Source organism: Patiria miniata, unplaced genomic scaffold, assembly GCF_015706575.1.
Source record: "Patiria miniata isolate m_02_andy unplaced genomic scaffold, ASM1570657v1 HiC_scaffold_13, whole genome shotgun sequence".
Classification (NCBI taxonomy): Eukaryota; Metazoa; Echinodermata; class Asteroidea; order Valvatida; family Asterinidae; genus Patiria; species Patiria miniata.
In genome coordinates, this window is record NW_024037051.1 from 4,353,141 (window position 1) to 4,370,914 (window position 17,774).

At 39.5% G+C, this 17,774-nt stretch overlaps 2 protein-coding genes and 1 non-coding gene across 5 annotated transcripts in view; 2 read left to right on the top strand and 1 right to left on the bottom strand.

Moving 5' to 3' along the window:
• Nucleotides 1-439: 439 nt before the first annotated feature.
• Nucleotides 440-15,540, bottom strand: LOC119720437. 3 transcript variants are annotated; one of them, XM_038190118.1, is made up of 11 exons: nucleotides 15,447-15,540; nucleotides 12,328-12,545; nucleotides 10,611-10,779; nucleotides 9,902-10,123; nucleotides 9,186-9,272; nucleotides 8,287-8,480; nucleotides 6,511-6,661; nucleotides 4,682-4,795; nucleotides 3,375-3,505; nucleotides 2,896-3,058; nucleotides 440-1,867 (listed from the first exon to the last, which is right to left on the bottom strand). In XM_038190118.1, exons 2-11 carry the CDS (start codon nucleotides 12,492-12,494, stop codon nucleotides 1,484-1,486), a joined length of 1,782 nt encoding a protein of 593 aa, XP_038046046.1. In that variant the 5' UTR covers nucleotides 12,495-12,545; nucleotides 15,447-15,540; the 3' UTR covers nucleotides 440-1,483. The 3 variants fall into 3 exon arrangements, with proteins under 3 accessions (XP_038046046.1, XP_038046038.1, XP_038046031.1); XM_038190110.1 differs by having other exon boundaries at nucleotides 15,437-15,538; XM_038190103.1 differs by having other exon boundaries at nucleotides 15,430-15,529.
• On the top strand, nucleotides 5,448-5,520 carry Trnal-uag. The gene has a single exon. It is a non-coding gene; the product is annotated as a tRNA-Leu (tRNA).
• Nucleotides 15,541-15,593: 53 nt separating the features above from the next.
• Nucleotides 15,594-17,774, top strand: part of LOC119720456 (dimethyladenosine transferase 2, mitochondrial-like) — a 29,378-nt gene continuing 27,197 nt past the window's right edge. Inside the window, exon 1 of the mRNA XM_038190131.1 lies at nucleotides 15,594-15,738. The gene's annotated coding sequence lies outside the window, so the exon portion shown is untranslated. The remainder of the gene's footprint in view (nucleotides 15,739-17,774) is intronic.

A 17,774-nucleotide genomic window follows, 5' to 3' on the forward strand; every position in this document is an offset into this window, starting at 1 on the left:
GTTTTGTGCAATGCTGCTATATACGTTTAATCTCAACGTCCAGAAAATGGGTCGCCAAGCGTAGCGTGTACATGTGCCTACATTGGGGATTTTACATTGTTGGTAGGTTTTCGTGATCGTATCTCGGTCCCAAACTTGGCCCGATTCATCAATAAACTGTCGCGCTGAATGAGACGGGATACAAAACTGTTGAAAAGGTCCTGCGCCATTTTGCATGCCCGAAACAACAAACATCACCCAATATTAGAGGGTCCCGCGTGCACACAATCCAGCCCGGAACAAAAAAAATCACAGCACAGTTTGCCATCTGCCCAATTCAACTCGCACGTGCCCCTTTTTTGTGAAATTGTGGTTTACGTTTTATGGTAATGACGCCCAATCTAGGCTATGCGCGCCAATCTAATTTAGGTAAAAAAATAAATATTCTTTTTACACAAGCAAGTTTTCCAAATAAATAATTTATGTCTTTATGTGAACAAATACACAAAGTAAGAAAAAAATACATACCAAAATAACTTTTAAATAGTCAATTCAACAAAACTCGACAAAGTATGTGTGCATCATGAATATTTCTTCTAATAAATTCGATGACAAATTGGTTTGTTTATGTTATTTTGAACAAAATACAGTCAAAATTAATTTCACAATCGATTCTTTATATTCTCCAGAGTTTGTTTGCTTTACCATTTTCTCAGTGCATTTGTTTAAGACACACTCTCGAGCTCCATTGAAAACCAAAGGACATGCCCAACAACATCAGGGTATATTTAAGAGCCAATGTGTTTTGTAAGAGTTCGGTACTTTAACATGATTCTGTCACTCGTCAAAAGGTCATTCAGTTGACATCATTTGTTTCATCCCATTGCTTAGATCCATGCTGTTATCACTTTCCAAGCAGTGTATGATTAATTTCTCATACAGGAAACATGGTTTTACACCTGGTTTTTATAATCCCGTATTACTTGATAGGACAGTCAACAAAAAAAAAAAATATTGACACAAGTTTTATTCCAAGATGGCATAATCCTCGTATCTTATTGTTGGCCAAAGTGCTGCAAATGAAGGAAACAAGCTACGATATGCTTCATCTTGTTCGGGTGGATAATCTGGATCTACTATTTTTTGTCTGATAGAGTCAGTATTTCAGTGGTGGATAACTCTATGACTTACAAACATGTACACACTCAACTGTTCACACATTGCAAGTAAGATTGAAAAAGTCTGATATTATCAATACCAAAACTCCAGTCATGAACCAATCAGGTGACACTATCCAGGTCACATGTCTATCCACCAATCAGCAATTGAGTCACGCATTGAATCAATAATTACTGCCGCATTCACATTATGCTCACCACAATAAATGCAATCCATTCTAAGCATTTCACATGTCTGAGCAACCCTTGAGCTGATTGCACACTATTCCTGGGCCATTTCTTGGGGCTCAGCGCAGGCATTTTAGACGATCCATGAGTGTTTACTTCTAGAAGCTAAAAGGAATACCAAAGTCCATGGCACACCCATGATCCATGTCACTGTCTGAGTCATCAGTATCCCAGTATTCACTGTCTGAGCCCCAGCCACTCGAGTCATCATCATCGGCCGAGTCAAAAGAGTGCTCGTAATGGTCTTTGTTCATCACCACGGGAACAATCAAGATGTTGACGGCAGTCTCGGGTAGCTGCTTGGCCAGCATCTCGGTGAGTGCCAGGACCACCGGGCTCTTGACTGCCTTCTCCGTGGTCACGTTGTAAGGGTAGTCCATCCGAGGAGTGTCAAAGGTTATGATGGGCACTCCCCAGGTCAGATGGCGCAGGTGTCTCAGGTTGCCCAGGGCCTTGCACTTGTTTGAGTTGGTCTGAATCAACTGGTTGAATTAAGGATGGGGGATAATGGTCGAGAAATAATTCTAAAATAATATGAATTAAATATCAAGATAATTTTGTCATTCTATTTTGATCTGAACAATTCACACATCAACGGCAAAGGCAAACTGACTACCGGTACATGTGTGTTTGATTTTACTCAATAAAAGATTGAACAGAATATTTTGACCAGGGAGGGAATGAACTTGAGACCACTGAAACACTGCAATCTATCAACTGAGATATCCAGCCCTGTGTCAGGGTATTTCTTCAAGGTGCACTATAAACCAGATGCCATAGACTTGTGTATGCCATGTGACTTCAAAATCATATCAGCAACAGTAGCAAATGCTAGAGTTGGAAAACAGCACTTGATCATTCAGGAAATGGCTGCTACAGTGTTCCAGATGTACATGTAGGCAGTTCAAACCCCACTCCAGTCAACTTCTTTTTGGTTCCTATACCACCCATTGGTTCTTGTGCCACCCCAAGTTGCCCTGCCTGTTCCTCCCAAGCCCAAACTTCCCCACCACTGTACATAGTGAGTCAGAATGATCTAGACCCAAATTAAAGAAAAGAATTATTAGAAATATGTAGCAATTATCACAACATTGTACAATTTAAAAGAAATTGTGGTTCAAAAATTTACTGAAACCACGTACTGATGTGACTGCATTGTTTGAAATGTAGTCAGCACTTTTCTTGAAAATGGTACAATGGATATACATGAAACTTTCACCAAATATGTCCAAAATACCAGTCAATAACATATCTCGTTTGCACTTGTTTTGATAATTGCTACATATTTCTAATATTTTCTTTAATTTGACTCACCCTGTATGGTTTTATGGATTCTTCAAAGAGCAAATTCAAATTAAAACAAGTGTCAATTGGATTTAAAAAATTGGACTCAGTGGGGTTGTGGAAGTTTTTGGGGTTCTTTTCTTGTTTTCTTGAGGGGGAGGGGGGGGGGGGGGCAAACAGCCACTGGCTTTTAACAGATTTCTATGGACCGTTTACAAAAACTTACTGGAGCTTTAAATCCAAAAGCGCATGGTTCCATGGACCTCGGGCATAGACCTCGCAGGCAGACCATGGGCCAAAAGGTTAGCGACTGCAGCTTGGTCAGAAACTGTAAGGCAGGGTTGATGTCACTGGGCATGATGTACATGATCAGCTCAAGCTTCTCTAACCTGGGAAAGAAAGATACGAACAACAGAACAGATGTTAAGAAATGTATGCACATATCTATCCAAACTCCCCACACATTTTGCTTGGAATCTCAATTCTCCAAACTTCATCATAGTTCAAGGAAACCAATGGAGCATGATTTGTCATATGTGCAAATACCTAGTAACGGAACCCTTCCTTAACCTTGCCAAGCATCTTCTAAACAGGCACTGAACAGGCATAGAGCCTGAATCTCCTAACGAGCATGGTTGATTTTTGAGGATTAAGGAGGCTTCGGGTTTATTGACGAGTGAATGCAACTAAGATGAACAAACTCACTGTGTCAGTTTTCTGAGGGCATCGGAGATATTGCACGTACACTGAGGAGTGCTATCCTGATCACACCAACAACCTCCATTCTCAAGTCTTAAACTCCGCAGCTTGGTCAGTTTACCCAACATTTCGTAAGTCTGAATGGGGGAAGAAAACAAAAGCTTCTTTTTGAAATTAAAAGCTAAGGGAAGGCCAAGCTACAATTTTAGCACTTACATAAATAAACACGGAACATTAAGCTTGTGTTCTTACTTCAATACTAAACATAGGCAAGGACTTCATTGCCAGAAAAAATACAAATAGGCAATGACTTTGTTGCCAAAGATGTCTTGCAGATGGTCCCTCAATCACTACGAAGAAATTAAGTGAAGCACGTTTTAATATGGGAATAAATGTGTGCTTGGGAGGTATTAAACACTATGTTTAAGACTGGTTGGAGTCTGGATGCTGATAATTACCCAAGCCGATAGTGGGGGAATTATCAGCATCTAGACTCCAACCGGTAAACATCAGTGTTTAATACCGACCAACCACATTCATAAATACCTTTTCGGTCAAAAAATAAAAACTTTTCAGTCCAAAAGTCAAAACAAGTCAAAAAATAAGATTTTGTTCAAAAATTTCACGTTTTCGAAACATCCCTCTAGCTACATGTATATAATGGAGTGTCCAGCTCACGAGTGAGACGTAAACAACTCCTTTTATTAGTATTGGCGCGCGCATAGATGCAGCTGTGGCAGGTGTGTTGTGAATTTAGGACTTTGAAATACTGATTCACAGGTAGTATTGCGCATGCTTCTTGAGGATTGTGAATGTTCAACCAATCAAATGATAAAAGGCACTGGATTTCATAGGAGTCAAAATTTCATGCGACACTGGAAAAGTGTCTAAGACCAGCCAGCCATGTCTTTATCGACCGTTTAAGACCGGCCACGAGACGGGCTCTCGACCAATGGGAATGGGTAAACTGTCTTAGGTATTTATGAATACTAAATTACAGAGAACAAAATTTAATTAATTTGGTTCAAAACCCTACGTTGAATCAAAAAACAAATCACCAATGTTTAACATTAATGTTTTAACATTTTGTAGCACATGAATTTGTGCAGATCCCTCTTACATTTTCGAAACACCCCTCTAGCTACGTATATATAATGGAGTGTCCAGTTCACGTATTCAGATTCTCTGAAAAAGCTATTATTAGGGGTCATGACTGCTTTTTTTTCTTCAAAGTTCCTACAAAAGATTCACAGATGCAGTGGCTGTTGTTACCACTATTAGTTCCCAGGTTTAAGCAAAATATTGTAATTCACCTCTGATCTCCAGTTTCCACAGTCACCAAGTTCTAGCTCCACAAGCTCTGGAAGTTTAGTCAAGAACTGATACTCAGATGGCATGATCCGGGACTCATGTAGACTCGTCAGTGACTGCAATGCGGGACAAAGTCAAAATAGGTTCCACAGATCAATTTTAACAGATTAATAGCGGGTAATTCTGCAGGTTGTGGTTCGAGTCCAGTGTGGGGTTATGCTGCATGTGCCCTTGGGCAAGGCACTTTAACACTCATTGTTTCTACCCACCCAGGAGTAAATGGGTACCTGTGAGGGCAAAGATGGTTATTATGATTGATTTTAGCAGCCTTGCACCGAAATGGCTGCATCGAGCTGTATACTCCCCAGGGAGCTGAGATGGTATTTGGAATGTTAAATTGGCCCAATAATCAGGGGGGAATAATAATGTAAAGCGCTTTGATCTTTAGTTAAAAGCGCTATATAAGAACACGTTATTATTATTATTTAAAGATTGATGAAAATCACCAGGATTTCACAGAAAAGTTGACAGTGCCTGACAAATTGCAGGCTATAAATAAATTGGGTATACTATTATAAGATGGAATTTTTGCGCCGGGGTGATATAAATCAAATTAGGTTTTGCCCTTCACCGACGTTTAAACGTCGGTGAAGGACAAAACCTAATTTGATTTACATCACCCGGGCGCAAACAAATTCCATCTTATAATAGTTTATCCAGTACCCGCTGCTATGTACATCAGATTCGCACCAACCAACCGATCCCGTTAGCTCGGTGGTCGAGTGGTAAGACATCTGCACTAGAAGGCAGGAGGTCGTGGGTTCGAGTCCCACCCGAGTGATTTTTTCCAACTTTCACTCGGGAGGTAATACACTGAGTACACAGTGTTTAAACGTCGGTGAAGGGCAAAACCTAATTTGATTTATACCACCCCGGCACAAAAATTCCATCTTATAATAGTTTATTCGGTACCCGCTGCTATGTACAACAGATTCGAACCGACCAACCGATCCCGTTAGCTCGGTGGTCGAGTGGTAGGACATCTGCACTAGAAGGCAGGAGGTCGTGGGTTCGAGTCCCACCCGAGTGATTTTTTCCAACTTTCACTCGGGAGGTAACACTCTGAGTATGTACAGTGTTTAAACGTCGGTGAAGGGCAAAACCTAATTTGAAATTGGGTATAAGAACTTGTCTACCTCAGAGAAAGAGGAAAATAGGACAAAAATTACTGTAACGACTGATGGAAATAACCAAGCTTGACAAAATGTTCATACTGCACTAAAGACTGGCATTCATTAGATGGAGTACAAAAAAATTGCTTTGACATTCTAGTCCATGTATTGGCACATCATTCGCAGCAAACATCATTTTTGAGTGATTAGATGAGCTTAGTGCTGTGCATGTTCAAATTATTTAGTATGCGATTATTGGAGCTTGGATGTGATCGAATATTCAAATATTCAAACATTGACATTGAGATAAAACAAACTTTTTTATGAATATAATGTATCAATATATTTTTCAAGATTGCTGACAAGCTGATAATTAACAGATTTTAAAGATGCAACTTAGGGCTGATATTCCCCGAAAGCTCTCAAATCATGCATATGAAGTGGCTGTCCACAAAAAAAGGTGTTTGACCAGCAATAAAACCCCTCAACTTATATGAATGATATCACATCACACATGTTTGTTTGTCATTATCTCGAGACAGCTCACATTTTTTGAATATTCTATTCAGTAAAATGCTATTCTGATGATCGGTCATCAGCATAGCCTTAGATGGGCTCACCGTCGGTCGAGTTATCATTCACACAGACACAGTACTTACCAACTTCCCTAGATGCTTCAGTTTTTCTAAGCTTGCCAGCCCACCAGAAAAAGACAGAGAAGGCTGTAACAGGCTGTTGATCGATCGGATTTTCAGTTGCCTGAGATGAATAAGTTTGCTCAACTTGCCCAGATCAAAGACAACTCCGTCCCTAATGGAAGGCAAAACAAAAGCAATTTGGGATTTTTGTTTCTTTTGTTGTCTGCTTATCGTTTCAAAGTAACTCCAAAAATGTGGACTCAACCTTTCAATCTGGAAAATCACAAATTCAGAACTTTCTCTTCACCTATCAAGAGGCCAACCACGAATACAACTTATCATCATTGCCAAACAGTACCACTTTATTTAACACACAGTCACTAGTGCATTTCAACCTAACTCAAAATGATCAAATCCAACGCCATATACATGTCGTTTTATTTTCAGTCACATTTTTCCATTAATTATAGTTATTGCAATTTTAATATTTAAGCTCCTCTTCATTACAAACTTTGCAAGAGATAATAGAAAAATATGGAGCTCCTTTTGAAATAGGAAATCCTGTTTATGGTGATGCCAACTGTATATTTTCTTCTTTTTAATTTTTAACATAAACTAAACTCAAAAACACTCAACAATAGAATTTATGCATTAACCCTCACTCCCTAGGCATTTTTGCTAGGATGCAACCTCAATCCTGCAAAATCTTCCAACTGCCTCCATGTAAAAAATAGCATACAGCCTCAATCCTCCAAAATCACCTGTTATTTCTTGAATGTGGTCCTTGGAGGGGTGACCTTACCTAAATCCTGCAAAAACCCTCCAGCAATCACTGTCAATATGTTGAGGAAAAGCCAGTGACATCCTGGAGCTGTGCGGAGGATTTCAAGTACAATCTAGGCCTAAATTTATGCATGGCTGAGCATTAACAACACAAGGTCCGGCCCAAGACCTTGACACAGTGCATCCACCAAAATCAGCCACACACTTTTGCCACATAGCCTCAATCCTGCAAAATCCTCCATTTTGCAAAGAGGATTTTGGAGGATTTGGGAAGGTTAGGGTTAAGGAGAAGTTAAAGGTCCATGGTTTTGTATTGCCTGGATAGGCCTAATAAAAAAAATTGGGGATTTATTGTTACAAAATTAAAATATCAAAGAATGCCCCTGGGACCCCAGCAATGCATAAGGTCTATATTAACCCTAACCTTCCCAAATCCTCCAAAAGCCTCTTTGCAAAATGTAGGATTTTGCAGGATTGAGGATATGGCAAAAATGTGTGGCTGATTTTGGAGGATGCACTATGTCAAGGTCTTGGGCCGGATCTTGTTTATGCTCAGCCACCCATAAATGTAGGTCTATATTATACTGGAAATCCTCTGCACTGCTCCAGGATGTCACTGGCTCTGCCCCAACACAGTGACTGCCGGAGGATTTTGAAAGATTGAGGCAGCGGTCACCCCTCCAAGGACCACATTCAAGAAATAACGAAGGATTTTGCAGGATTGCGGCTGTATGCAATTTTGACATAGGGGCAGTTAGAGGATATGGCAAGACTGAGGTAACATCTTAGCAAAAATGTCCAGGGAGTTAGGGTTAATTCAGGCCCCTATTTCATGGAGTTCCTAAACAGAAAAGTTGTGCTATGCATATTTTAGTGTGTTCAGCAAAACATCTCAGGAGGATCAGTCATAACCAGCATATATCACACAACATTTTTGCTAGCAATTTGTTTGTATTTTTGCTATTAAAGCTAACATGTTGTGTGCTTGGGGGCCACATGATAAGACATACTTACATTCGCTCCGAGTACTCATCAGTCAGCCAGCAAACCTCCAGCACCCTTAGCTCTGGCAAATGGTGGATAACCTTCAGCAGCAGATTGGTGTGGGTATAGCCAAAGCGCAGGTACTGCAACCCAGGCAACCTCTTCAGAATGCAGTACATGCTCTCCCACCCCATTGTTTCTTCATTGGCCATGTTGTAGAAATCCTAGAAAATGGGAACAGAGGCAATTATCCAAGGGCAATTTCTAGAGGGGGAAGGGCCTTAAAACTACCTTTTGTAAGAAGACTTCTTCATTTTTAAACAAAATGTGTAGTATTAGGGAATATAAGTGTCAGGACCCGATCTTCACTGTGTGATAATGACCGGGTTGGGGGATGGCCGCTGTTAATGGACGGAGCCGAAGGACTGTTGCATATTTGGCCAATCATTGGCTTACATGATGCTGGATCAATGCTGGTTTAGGGGCCATTCATTCACTTGTTTTGAAGCCGGTCTTTATATCACATTAATATGCCCCCGCCTGATCGAGTCTCGACCAATCAGAAGCTATCAATTCTCTACGGTATTTATGAATTGAAAATGATATTGAAGCTCTCAGTGCACAAATAATGTGGAAACTAGATGGTATCACCACATTAAAAAATAAGGATCATTTTATGATCTAATAAAGCCGCTTTGTTATTACTGACTTGGAAGATAAGCTCAGAATCCCCCTTTTCCATAAAATCGTCAAACCAAGGTCTTTCATTCATCAAGAAGTGCATCGGCAATATGAAATGATTAGAAGAGGATCATCAAACGACTACAGCCAAATTGTTGTGCCCTTCAACAGCCTTCTTGTATTCAGTACACATCCACCAACCCCTACCCTAAATAACAAGTATAAAAAGGTGCTTAGTGCAGACTTACCAGGGCAACAGTGCCATGGATCTGAAGGGCCTTTGCTGCTCTCTTCCAACTTGAAATGTTGGCATTTTCAAGAGCTACACTCTTCCACTGAAACGTTCAAATTGAGAAAAAAAAGTATTTATACCATGCAACTGGAAACAATTTAGTGCTGGGAAATGCAGATAAATCAACTTTGTGCAAAATTTGGGTTGATCAAACAAGTACGAGTCTGCACTGGTTTAGATAGGAATTAGTTTCTAAGTGCTCCGAGTCAGTCTGAGTTCAAGTTGATAAGTAGGTCTGAGTTGAACTTCATCCGTTGTTAGTCCAAGTCTAATTGATGATTAAAATATGTCCATAAAGATGTCTGAGTTGACCTACCATTTAGAACTGAATAAATGAAATACCTAAAGGCAAACCCATGTCCTACAATCAATAAAATGGCTACGCCATCACAGCAGTCGAGTGACTGTTTTTAACGGTTAAGAATCCCTTGTTAATTTGGTACAGCCATGCTTTGACTGGAGGGGATTGATATGCCAGCTGTACCTACCAGTTACCTCGTTCGTCTGTTGATGGAATTTGACTAGTCACAGTGTTTACATAAATGTGATCTGACTGTTTTTACCAGTCTGTACACAAATGCATGGCATGGGAAGTGAACACCATTTTGACTGGCTGTGAGTGATCAAACAATAGGAGTTAATTAATAAACCATAAACTGTATTCCAACCTACAATGCTCTTATCCAGTGACAGCCGATGCCAAGCTCTGCAAGTCAAGCCCGCCCTCAAGAGATCAAAGATGGGCAGGCAACAAAAGATCCTGAGCAGACAGCACTGTGGCAATGCGCTTACGTGACAACCGGCATGACCTAGGTCATCAGAGGTCACAGGGTCATCTGTAGGGCCCTCGGCTACTAAATATGAAGTCGCTGCACTCGTGGAATGTGCATCTTGCTGATGATGAGGTAAAGAAAGCAATCATATATAACAACATTAGGGGTGTAAATGAGTGATGTAGCTGGCAAACCAATGGCACTTGATGTAGAACTGCACAAGTTATCTGCCTCTACAAAAAGAGAGTCAAGTAAAAACAGATATTTTGAATTGCGCAGAAAAGAAGCTTTCTACTGATACGAAGCACTTAATTCTGGTGCCAGTTGAGTTTTGGTCTTTGGAATCTTGAGAGACCTGACAATTTTGAAGAGTTTAGTTAAAGACAACGGGCTCATTTTGGAAATTACCAGCAAATTACAATTAGCAGGTTTACATTACTGTTGGAATTGCAAATGTACTTTTTTATTTATTGGTCATTTAATCTCATTAAGTATATTTTATTTTGTTTAGAAATTCTGGCCATGGGTATTTACATGTTGTCAAGAACAACACAAAACTGCTAAGTATGAATCTAGTAGTTGAGTTTCCATTCAACATTTTAGCATACCTTTGACTCCTGATGATCACTTTTGCTTGATTCTCTTTTGTGTTTTGAATGCTTCTTTTTGGACTCCTGGCAGCCACTTTTGCTTGTTTCTTTCTTTGATTTGACTTGCTTCTTCTTTGCTCTTGAGGGTGCTCCAGATTTTCTGGCAGGTTTGGGTGGAGCTTTGTATCTGTAATCAAGTACACACAAAGTTAAGACCAGAAAAAATGTACAAGAGAAAATCCTGTGTCAAGCAATTTTGGTTTCAATCAAAATCTTCCCACTGTACCCGACAAAATGAACAAGCATATCTCAGCAGTCAAATTAAATCATGTGACTATTGTTAACCAGTTCGCTCCGGAGGCCGTGATAACACGCATTGGCTGTTTTTGTGCACAGGCATGGCTGACAGGTTAAGACGTCAAGATTGCCTCGACTCGCCTCCGGGTGACATCTAAACACGTTAATCCCTTGAGCCTTTTGTACACATACACAAAGTCCATGTAGTCTGTGGAGGCGGACCGTGTGCTGACCATTTTGTGGGCCATTGTGCACGGCCTATTGTTGTACAATTTATGCTCCAGTGCACACCCCGGAGTATTGAAACATATGCGGTTTCGGCAAGAAATATCATACAAATACATGTACTGTTGAAATCAATCTTGCGAATCAGTATTTGTGGCGTTTGGCTGCATATCAGAAGTTGGCTGGGAAATTTTGCCTTTTGAAAATTTTGAAATTTACGGCAAAAAATAAACCCGGCGCAAAGTGGTTAACAGTTAAGAACCCTATGCTTTCATCAAGCATGATTGACCATCTGTGACTATTTATGTAACTTGAAACAGCTTTGCCATGGCTGGAGGTGATGGATAAGCCAGCTGTACCTACAAGGCACCTCCTTTTATATATTGATCAAATTTGACTAGTCACGATGCTTATTATACATGTACCCTACATATGGTATGACTGTTGGTGACTAGCCTGTGTATAAAGGTACACATGCATGAATAGCAGGGGAAGTGGATTGACTGTTGACTGTCTGTGGCTGTTCAAACAAAGAGTACGTTACTGCCTATCCTACTAATAGAAATGACCTGAAACATCTTTCGCAAATTGAAATGATTTAAACAAAGAGTGGACTCAACTTAAAGTGTGCACAAAACTCTTGCGTCCAGTGTGTGCCTTGTGCCAATGTTTGATAGAAAGAAACATGTCACAGAATGTACAAAAATAGGCCATTGGGTTCCTACCCAGTTGTTGTGTTTATCTTAAGATTGAGGAACAAAGGTGTAGTGGGCTCTAACATTTTTGTAGGAAATTTAAGGTATACAAGAAAGTAAACGAACATGTATGGGCCTTATTCACGAGTCGGCCATATTGAATAGAAAGTGAGGTAAAATCTTAATTTCTGGAACTTGCGAAGAGAAATGCAAGCAAGTTAATTCCTAATTAATTCCAGTCAGCTTCAATGAATAATTTCAAATTTGTAATTAAAAATTCCTAATGTTTAAAGCCAGATTGAAAAAAAAAAGGAAAATAAGGCTGCATTGTGCCTGCATAAATAGTCTGGCGCCATCCCATTGAACAGTTAACACTTAATGACATACATTCAGGGAACTCGACAAAAATGGCCAACTCATGAATAAGGCCCATAGCGCCAACGTAATTCAAAACTGACTGAAATCTTGTAATCCTGGGTTAAGATCAAATTGTTCATTACTGAAAAATATCTATTTACCGAAAATTCAGTGTTTCCCAGGGAACGATTCTATCCTCAGCTGCAAAGTTTGGTTTGAGGGGAGTGTGACATGATATGTGAGGCTTGCTGCTGCTGCTGCTGCTGCTGCTGCTGCTGCTGCTGCTGCTGCTACAGTGGACTGTTTGGGAGCTGGCAAAACCATCCATCTTTGCATCTACCAACAGTGGTTCTCATCTCTTTTGGACTCTTGAATAATTCTGGAAAACAAAGTTATCAATGAAAGTACTTGCTATAATGTATTGGTATTTGAACAAATTCACCACTACTCAAAAATGCACCTCTACTACTGTGAGTCCAGCTTCACTGGGTCCTAAACCAAAATCACAGGAGATCCTCACTGATTCCTCCAGCATTTACCAAAAGCGGCCGGTGCAGCCAATATGACGTAATTATATAGGACCCAATCAGACAAAGCCTCCTTGAAAATAACGTTTACCAAATGAAAACCAGCACCGGCCAAATGGTCCCGCCAAAAAAACAACTAAACACTGTGTAAAAAGTGTGTCAGGAAGCAAATAGTGAGGCCTGGTTTAATAAACCTTTCAACGCGTGTGCACACATCTAGCCCCATTAAATGGCCACGCACTGGACTAAACTCCATGGCATATAGGCCGTATGCATATTCTCAACTGGAAAAGACCTAGACGTAAGCTTTTAGACAGGAGGTTCGGCTACAGCAGTTAAGTCTCTTCTGCATCGCACGTGATTCAGTGAAGTGCTTCCAGTGTGTTTCATGAAACTGCCATTGGGCATTGTTTGTCCCCGTGACATTTCCGAACCTCATGTTTAGAGCGTCTAGGTCTTCGCCAGTTGCAAACAAGCGGGCACAAGACGTAGCCATGAAACTGAAAACCTGTGTTATTAACGATCTGCCATAATTAACTGCTAATTGCTTATTAAATTTTTTTTTTAAATGAGTTGATAATTAATATTCATTGCTTTCATTTAGAAAACTTGAAATTCAACGACGATTTTGTGCATCAAATATATTCGGATCGTATGGGCGAACTTTTTTGCTGCGTCATGTACAATTTTGAATTTGACGACCGTTACTGAGATTTTCCAAAACTCGGTCTTTCCAGATCAACATTAGTCAATGTTATCTTACAGAAACATCAAACTGTATTATCATAACTGTATGATATTACGAAGCAAGTGATTTACTTAAAAATTTGATCAGATTGAACATTAAAAGCTAAAAGTGATAAAGCGAAATCGAAAACGAAGCCGAGCTTTGAAAAAGGGCCATCAATGTCGTCATATTTATCTTTAGCCACGGAGGCTGCCTGACCTAAGATTCATCAGGAATAGTCAGAATCTTTTGGTCTGGGAACCAGACTAGCCGAGTATCAGGCAGAATGATTTCCATAACAAAAGAACACACTTTCAGTGACTTGTCGCGCTTAAGTATGGCCTAAAGGCTATAGTATGGAGTTTAGTCAGTGCATGGCCATAGAATGGGGCTAGCACACATCATGATTCATGATTTAGTTTTGAGAGATAAACAGTTCACCACTCGCATGCAAAATCTTAGAGGGGTACCAATGAAATCCAAGACAAGTTCTTGTTTTGAAGTAAATGCAATTGTTTTCGGCACCAAAGTTTAAGACGCTTGTATGCTCCAATATTTGTGCACACAGACGTTTCCATCTTCTTCTTTGATGAAAAATTACAGAATGTAGATTCGGTTACCACGTACATGTACGTCCCTATAATAAACTTGTGTGCAATCATCTGCTGCGCTTTCTCTCAAAACTAAATTGCTGAACATGTTGAATCTGATGTGTGCACGCGCACACTCCCATTTGAATTTGCGAAAAAGGCTTCTAGTTCCTAGCTTGAGTAACTCCAGCTCTAATGCTCATCAAGAATTTGACATTTAACATTGAATTCTTGATTAGCATCAGAGCTGGAGTTACTCAAGTTAACAAGTTCCAAGCTTGGAATACCCAGCTCGGAAAGAATGTAGCATCCTAACGCCACACTTTTCATCATCTCAATGAAGGTTAGTCATTGCAAAAATATTGAAAAGACATGAATCTGAGAAACATGTTCAATTTTTAAAGTTAAATTTCCGGATGCATTGGGTTTTTTCCAACCTGCTTAAATAAGTACTTGAGTTATTGAATCGTGTGAAATGGAACCAGTCTTTTGGACCTATAGTTATTTGAAGGAATAACTAAAAATGGGAAAGAATTCGATACCTGGACATCACACTTGTGTACATGTACTTGTCACCAATTTTCGGACTAACTTGTCACAAGCTGGTCTGAAAATTTCTATTGTAATAAGAGTAAGACTTCGCCTCAGTGTTTTCTCATAAAATGTTTCAATATTCGAAAATTGTTGGAAAATACTCTGAAAAAGCATTCGACTCTCCACAGACAACCAAAGAAGTGGCGTCTGGATACTACATTCTTTCCCTAAGCTCAGTCTAACTTCTAAGGCTCATGGCATCAACATGGTAGATTCGCCATTTACAAAAATGACGACTCTCCCATGTCATGAGCCTAGTGGGAGGTGCGCTGGGCCTGCATCATCATCAAGCATGGTTGTCGAGTTAAAAAAAACATGAGCCATGCTTTACAACAGCCTTTAATACTGCTTTCACTTACAGGTGATGTAGCTTGGTATTCTAAATTAAGAAAGAAGTGCCTACATTTTTTTTCAATTTTAATTCAGGAACGAAACCCATACCTGGTCATCACTACATTTCCCCTGCAGTGACCTATCACTTAGTATCAACCATCAGAAAGTGAAAGTATGTCCTAAAAAGTCAAATTTAGCACGGAAAATATTGAAACATTTTATGAGAAAACACTGAGGCGAAGTCTTACTCTTATTACAATAGAAATTTTCAGACCAGCTTGTGACAAGTTAGTCCGAAAATTGGTGACAAGTGCATGTATCAAGTGTGATGTCCAGGTATCGAATTCTTTCCCATTTTTAGTTATTCCTTCAAATAACTATAGGTCCAAAAGACTGGTTCCATTTCACACGATTCAATAACTCAAGTACTTATTTAAGCAGGTTGGAAAAAACCCAATGCATCCGGAAATTTAACTTTAAAAATTCACTTACGAGTTACGGTGACATACAAATTGTGCAGCTGGCTATCTAGCTAGAGCCGTATATAGCGCCACCTGTTGGTAGACATCTCGTCTCATAGACGGGTTACCTCTCCCTCTAATCTGCACGTATACATTCGTACGTAGGTACGTCTGGGTTCTGATAAGTTGCGCATGCTGAAATGAAATGAGCATTGAGCGATCTAATGCAAAGTGAGCAGGAAACGTGGTCACAGAACTGAGAGTGAGAAAGTTAGTCATCTGGCTTATACCAAACAACTGCTCTTTGCTCAAGTCAAACCACACAGGAAGAAAAACAAAGGTGGCTGAACAAGTTTGTCATTCAATTATATAATTTGTTTTGTCATTGAAAAGTATTTGATTATTTATTATAGGGCCTAACTAAGGTAGCTGGAGTGGTTTCGATCCAACTCGGACCCAAACCAACTCGGACCCAAGCCAACTCGGACCCATGCCAACTCGGACCCACTACCAACTCGGACCCATGCCAACTCGGACCCACTACCAACTCGGACCCACGACCAACTCGGACCCACTACCAACTCGGACCCACAACCAACTCGGACCCACTACCAACTCGGACCCATGCATGACCAACTCGGACCCATCGTTTTCAATCATTCGACATCGTTTTCAATCATTCATTTCATAAAGTTTGTCCACTTCTCATCTGTTATTACAGTGATGCTGTTTAGTATAAATTTTCATTGTAATTGTAAGGTAAATTATCTCATATCTGTATTGCAGCAGTATAACATTTTTGTCGTAAAGCGCATTGAAATGCTATTTTGAAATGCGCTTTAAAAGTGTAATTAATTATTTATTATCTTTATTTGTTTCCATTAAAACATATTGCGCTTTAAAAGTTTAACCAATTATTTATTTTCATTAAAACATATTAATTGACATCGTTCACACCATCTTGCTAAATTTAACAGCAATTTATTTCGTTTTTAATCCAAACTTCAACGTAACGAGTATACAAATTATTGAAATTAAGAACAGATCTTCATAGAAAAATAAAATTGGAAAGTATGGCATTAAAACATAAACACTTTCAAACATAACATTAAACTCAATAAATATAAGTAAACATTATAAGTCAATAAATAAAATAAATAAAATATAAAAACGAAGTCTATTCTAATCTCTATTTAAAAAAACCCACATAAACACCATTGCATACACTGCAAGAAAAACGAAGGTTCCATATTAAACAAAAAAGTTAAATCAAAAAATTATTAGAAGTTAAACAGATTCATAAAAAAATCCCACAAAATTCAAAGCCAGCATGTGAATTAAAAACAAACAAACAATATTACATGAAATGAAAGGCCTAAATAGTTATTTCAAATTAATAACTTCCTCACTGAAAAAAAATGCCGTGCCACTTAAAACCACTTGTTACACGACACAAAGGCTTGCAAAAACAAACAAGTAATTTATTTTTTACTGAAAATTATAATCCTTTGAATTTCGTTTGGAAAATAAAATCGAGATTTTGAAAAAGCACGTATATATCAAGTCGTACAAATGACATACGATATGCCTAACCTATACTATACGCTATTAATACCTCTTGGTTTAGCTTCACAGGTCACGGTTTCAAAAAGCTAAGCACGTTTAGTTTCATGACGTTCAAAACGATAAGCGTTTAGCAAAAGTATTTACTGTACGCATCACAAAATAGCGTTCCACACAGCGGCAATACAAGAAAACAACAAAACTAAAAACCCATTCTGCCCAATGTAATTACAGAATATCTTCACTATTATAAGCACTAACATTAAGATCACCTATAAATATAATCTTTGAAACTAATGATTGAGTCATTGTTGGGTCCGAGTTGGTCGTGCTTGGGTCCGAGTTGGTAGTGGGTCCGAGTTGTTAGTGGGTCCGAGTTGGTCGTGGGTCCGATTTGGTTGTGGGTCCGAGTTGGTAGTGGGTCCGAGTTGGTAGTGGGTCCGAGTTGGCATGGGTCCGAGTTGGCATGGGTCCGACTTGGCATGGGTCCGACTTGGTTTGGGTCCGAGTTGACCTGATACCGCTGGAGTTACCCAGCCCTGAGTTTTATCATTGGGTTGTCAATAAGGGCTGGAGCGAATTTTTCTCGTAACTTGTAGTATAGGCAACATTTTTTGGAAAATGTTCAATTTTGTCCCCGTTACACACTAATTGCAACTGCAACTCACCCCAAACTTGCCTGGAATAATTTACACAGGTCCTTGAAGTAAAAAACGATCCACGATGAAGATTCAGCCTACAATTGCAGTGAAAACAGGAGGAATAACCGCTAACTTGACAACCTTGCTGGATTGGCCAGGACCGCAATTGGTT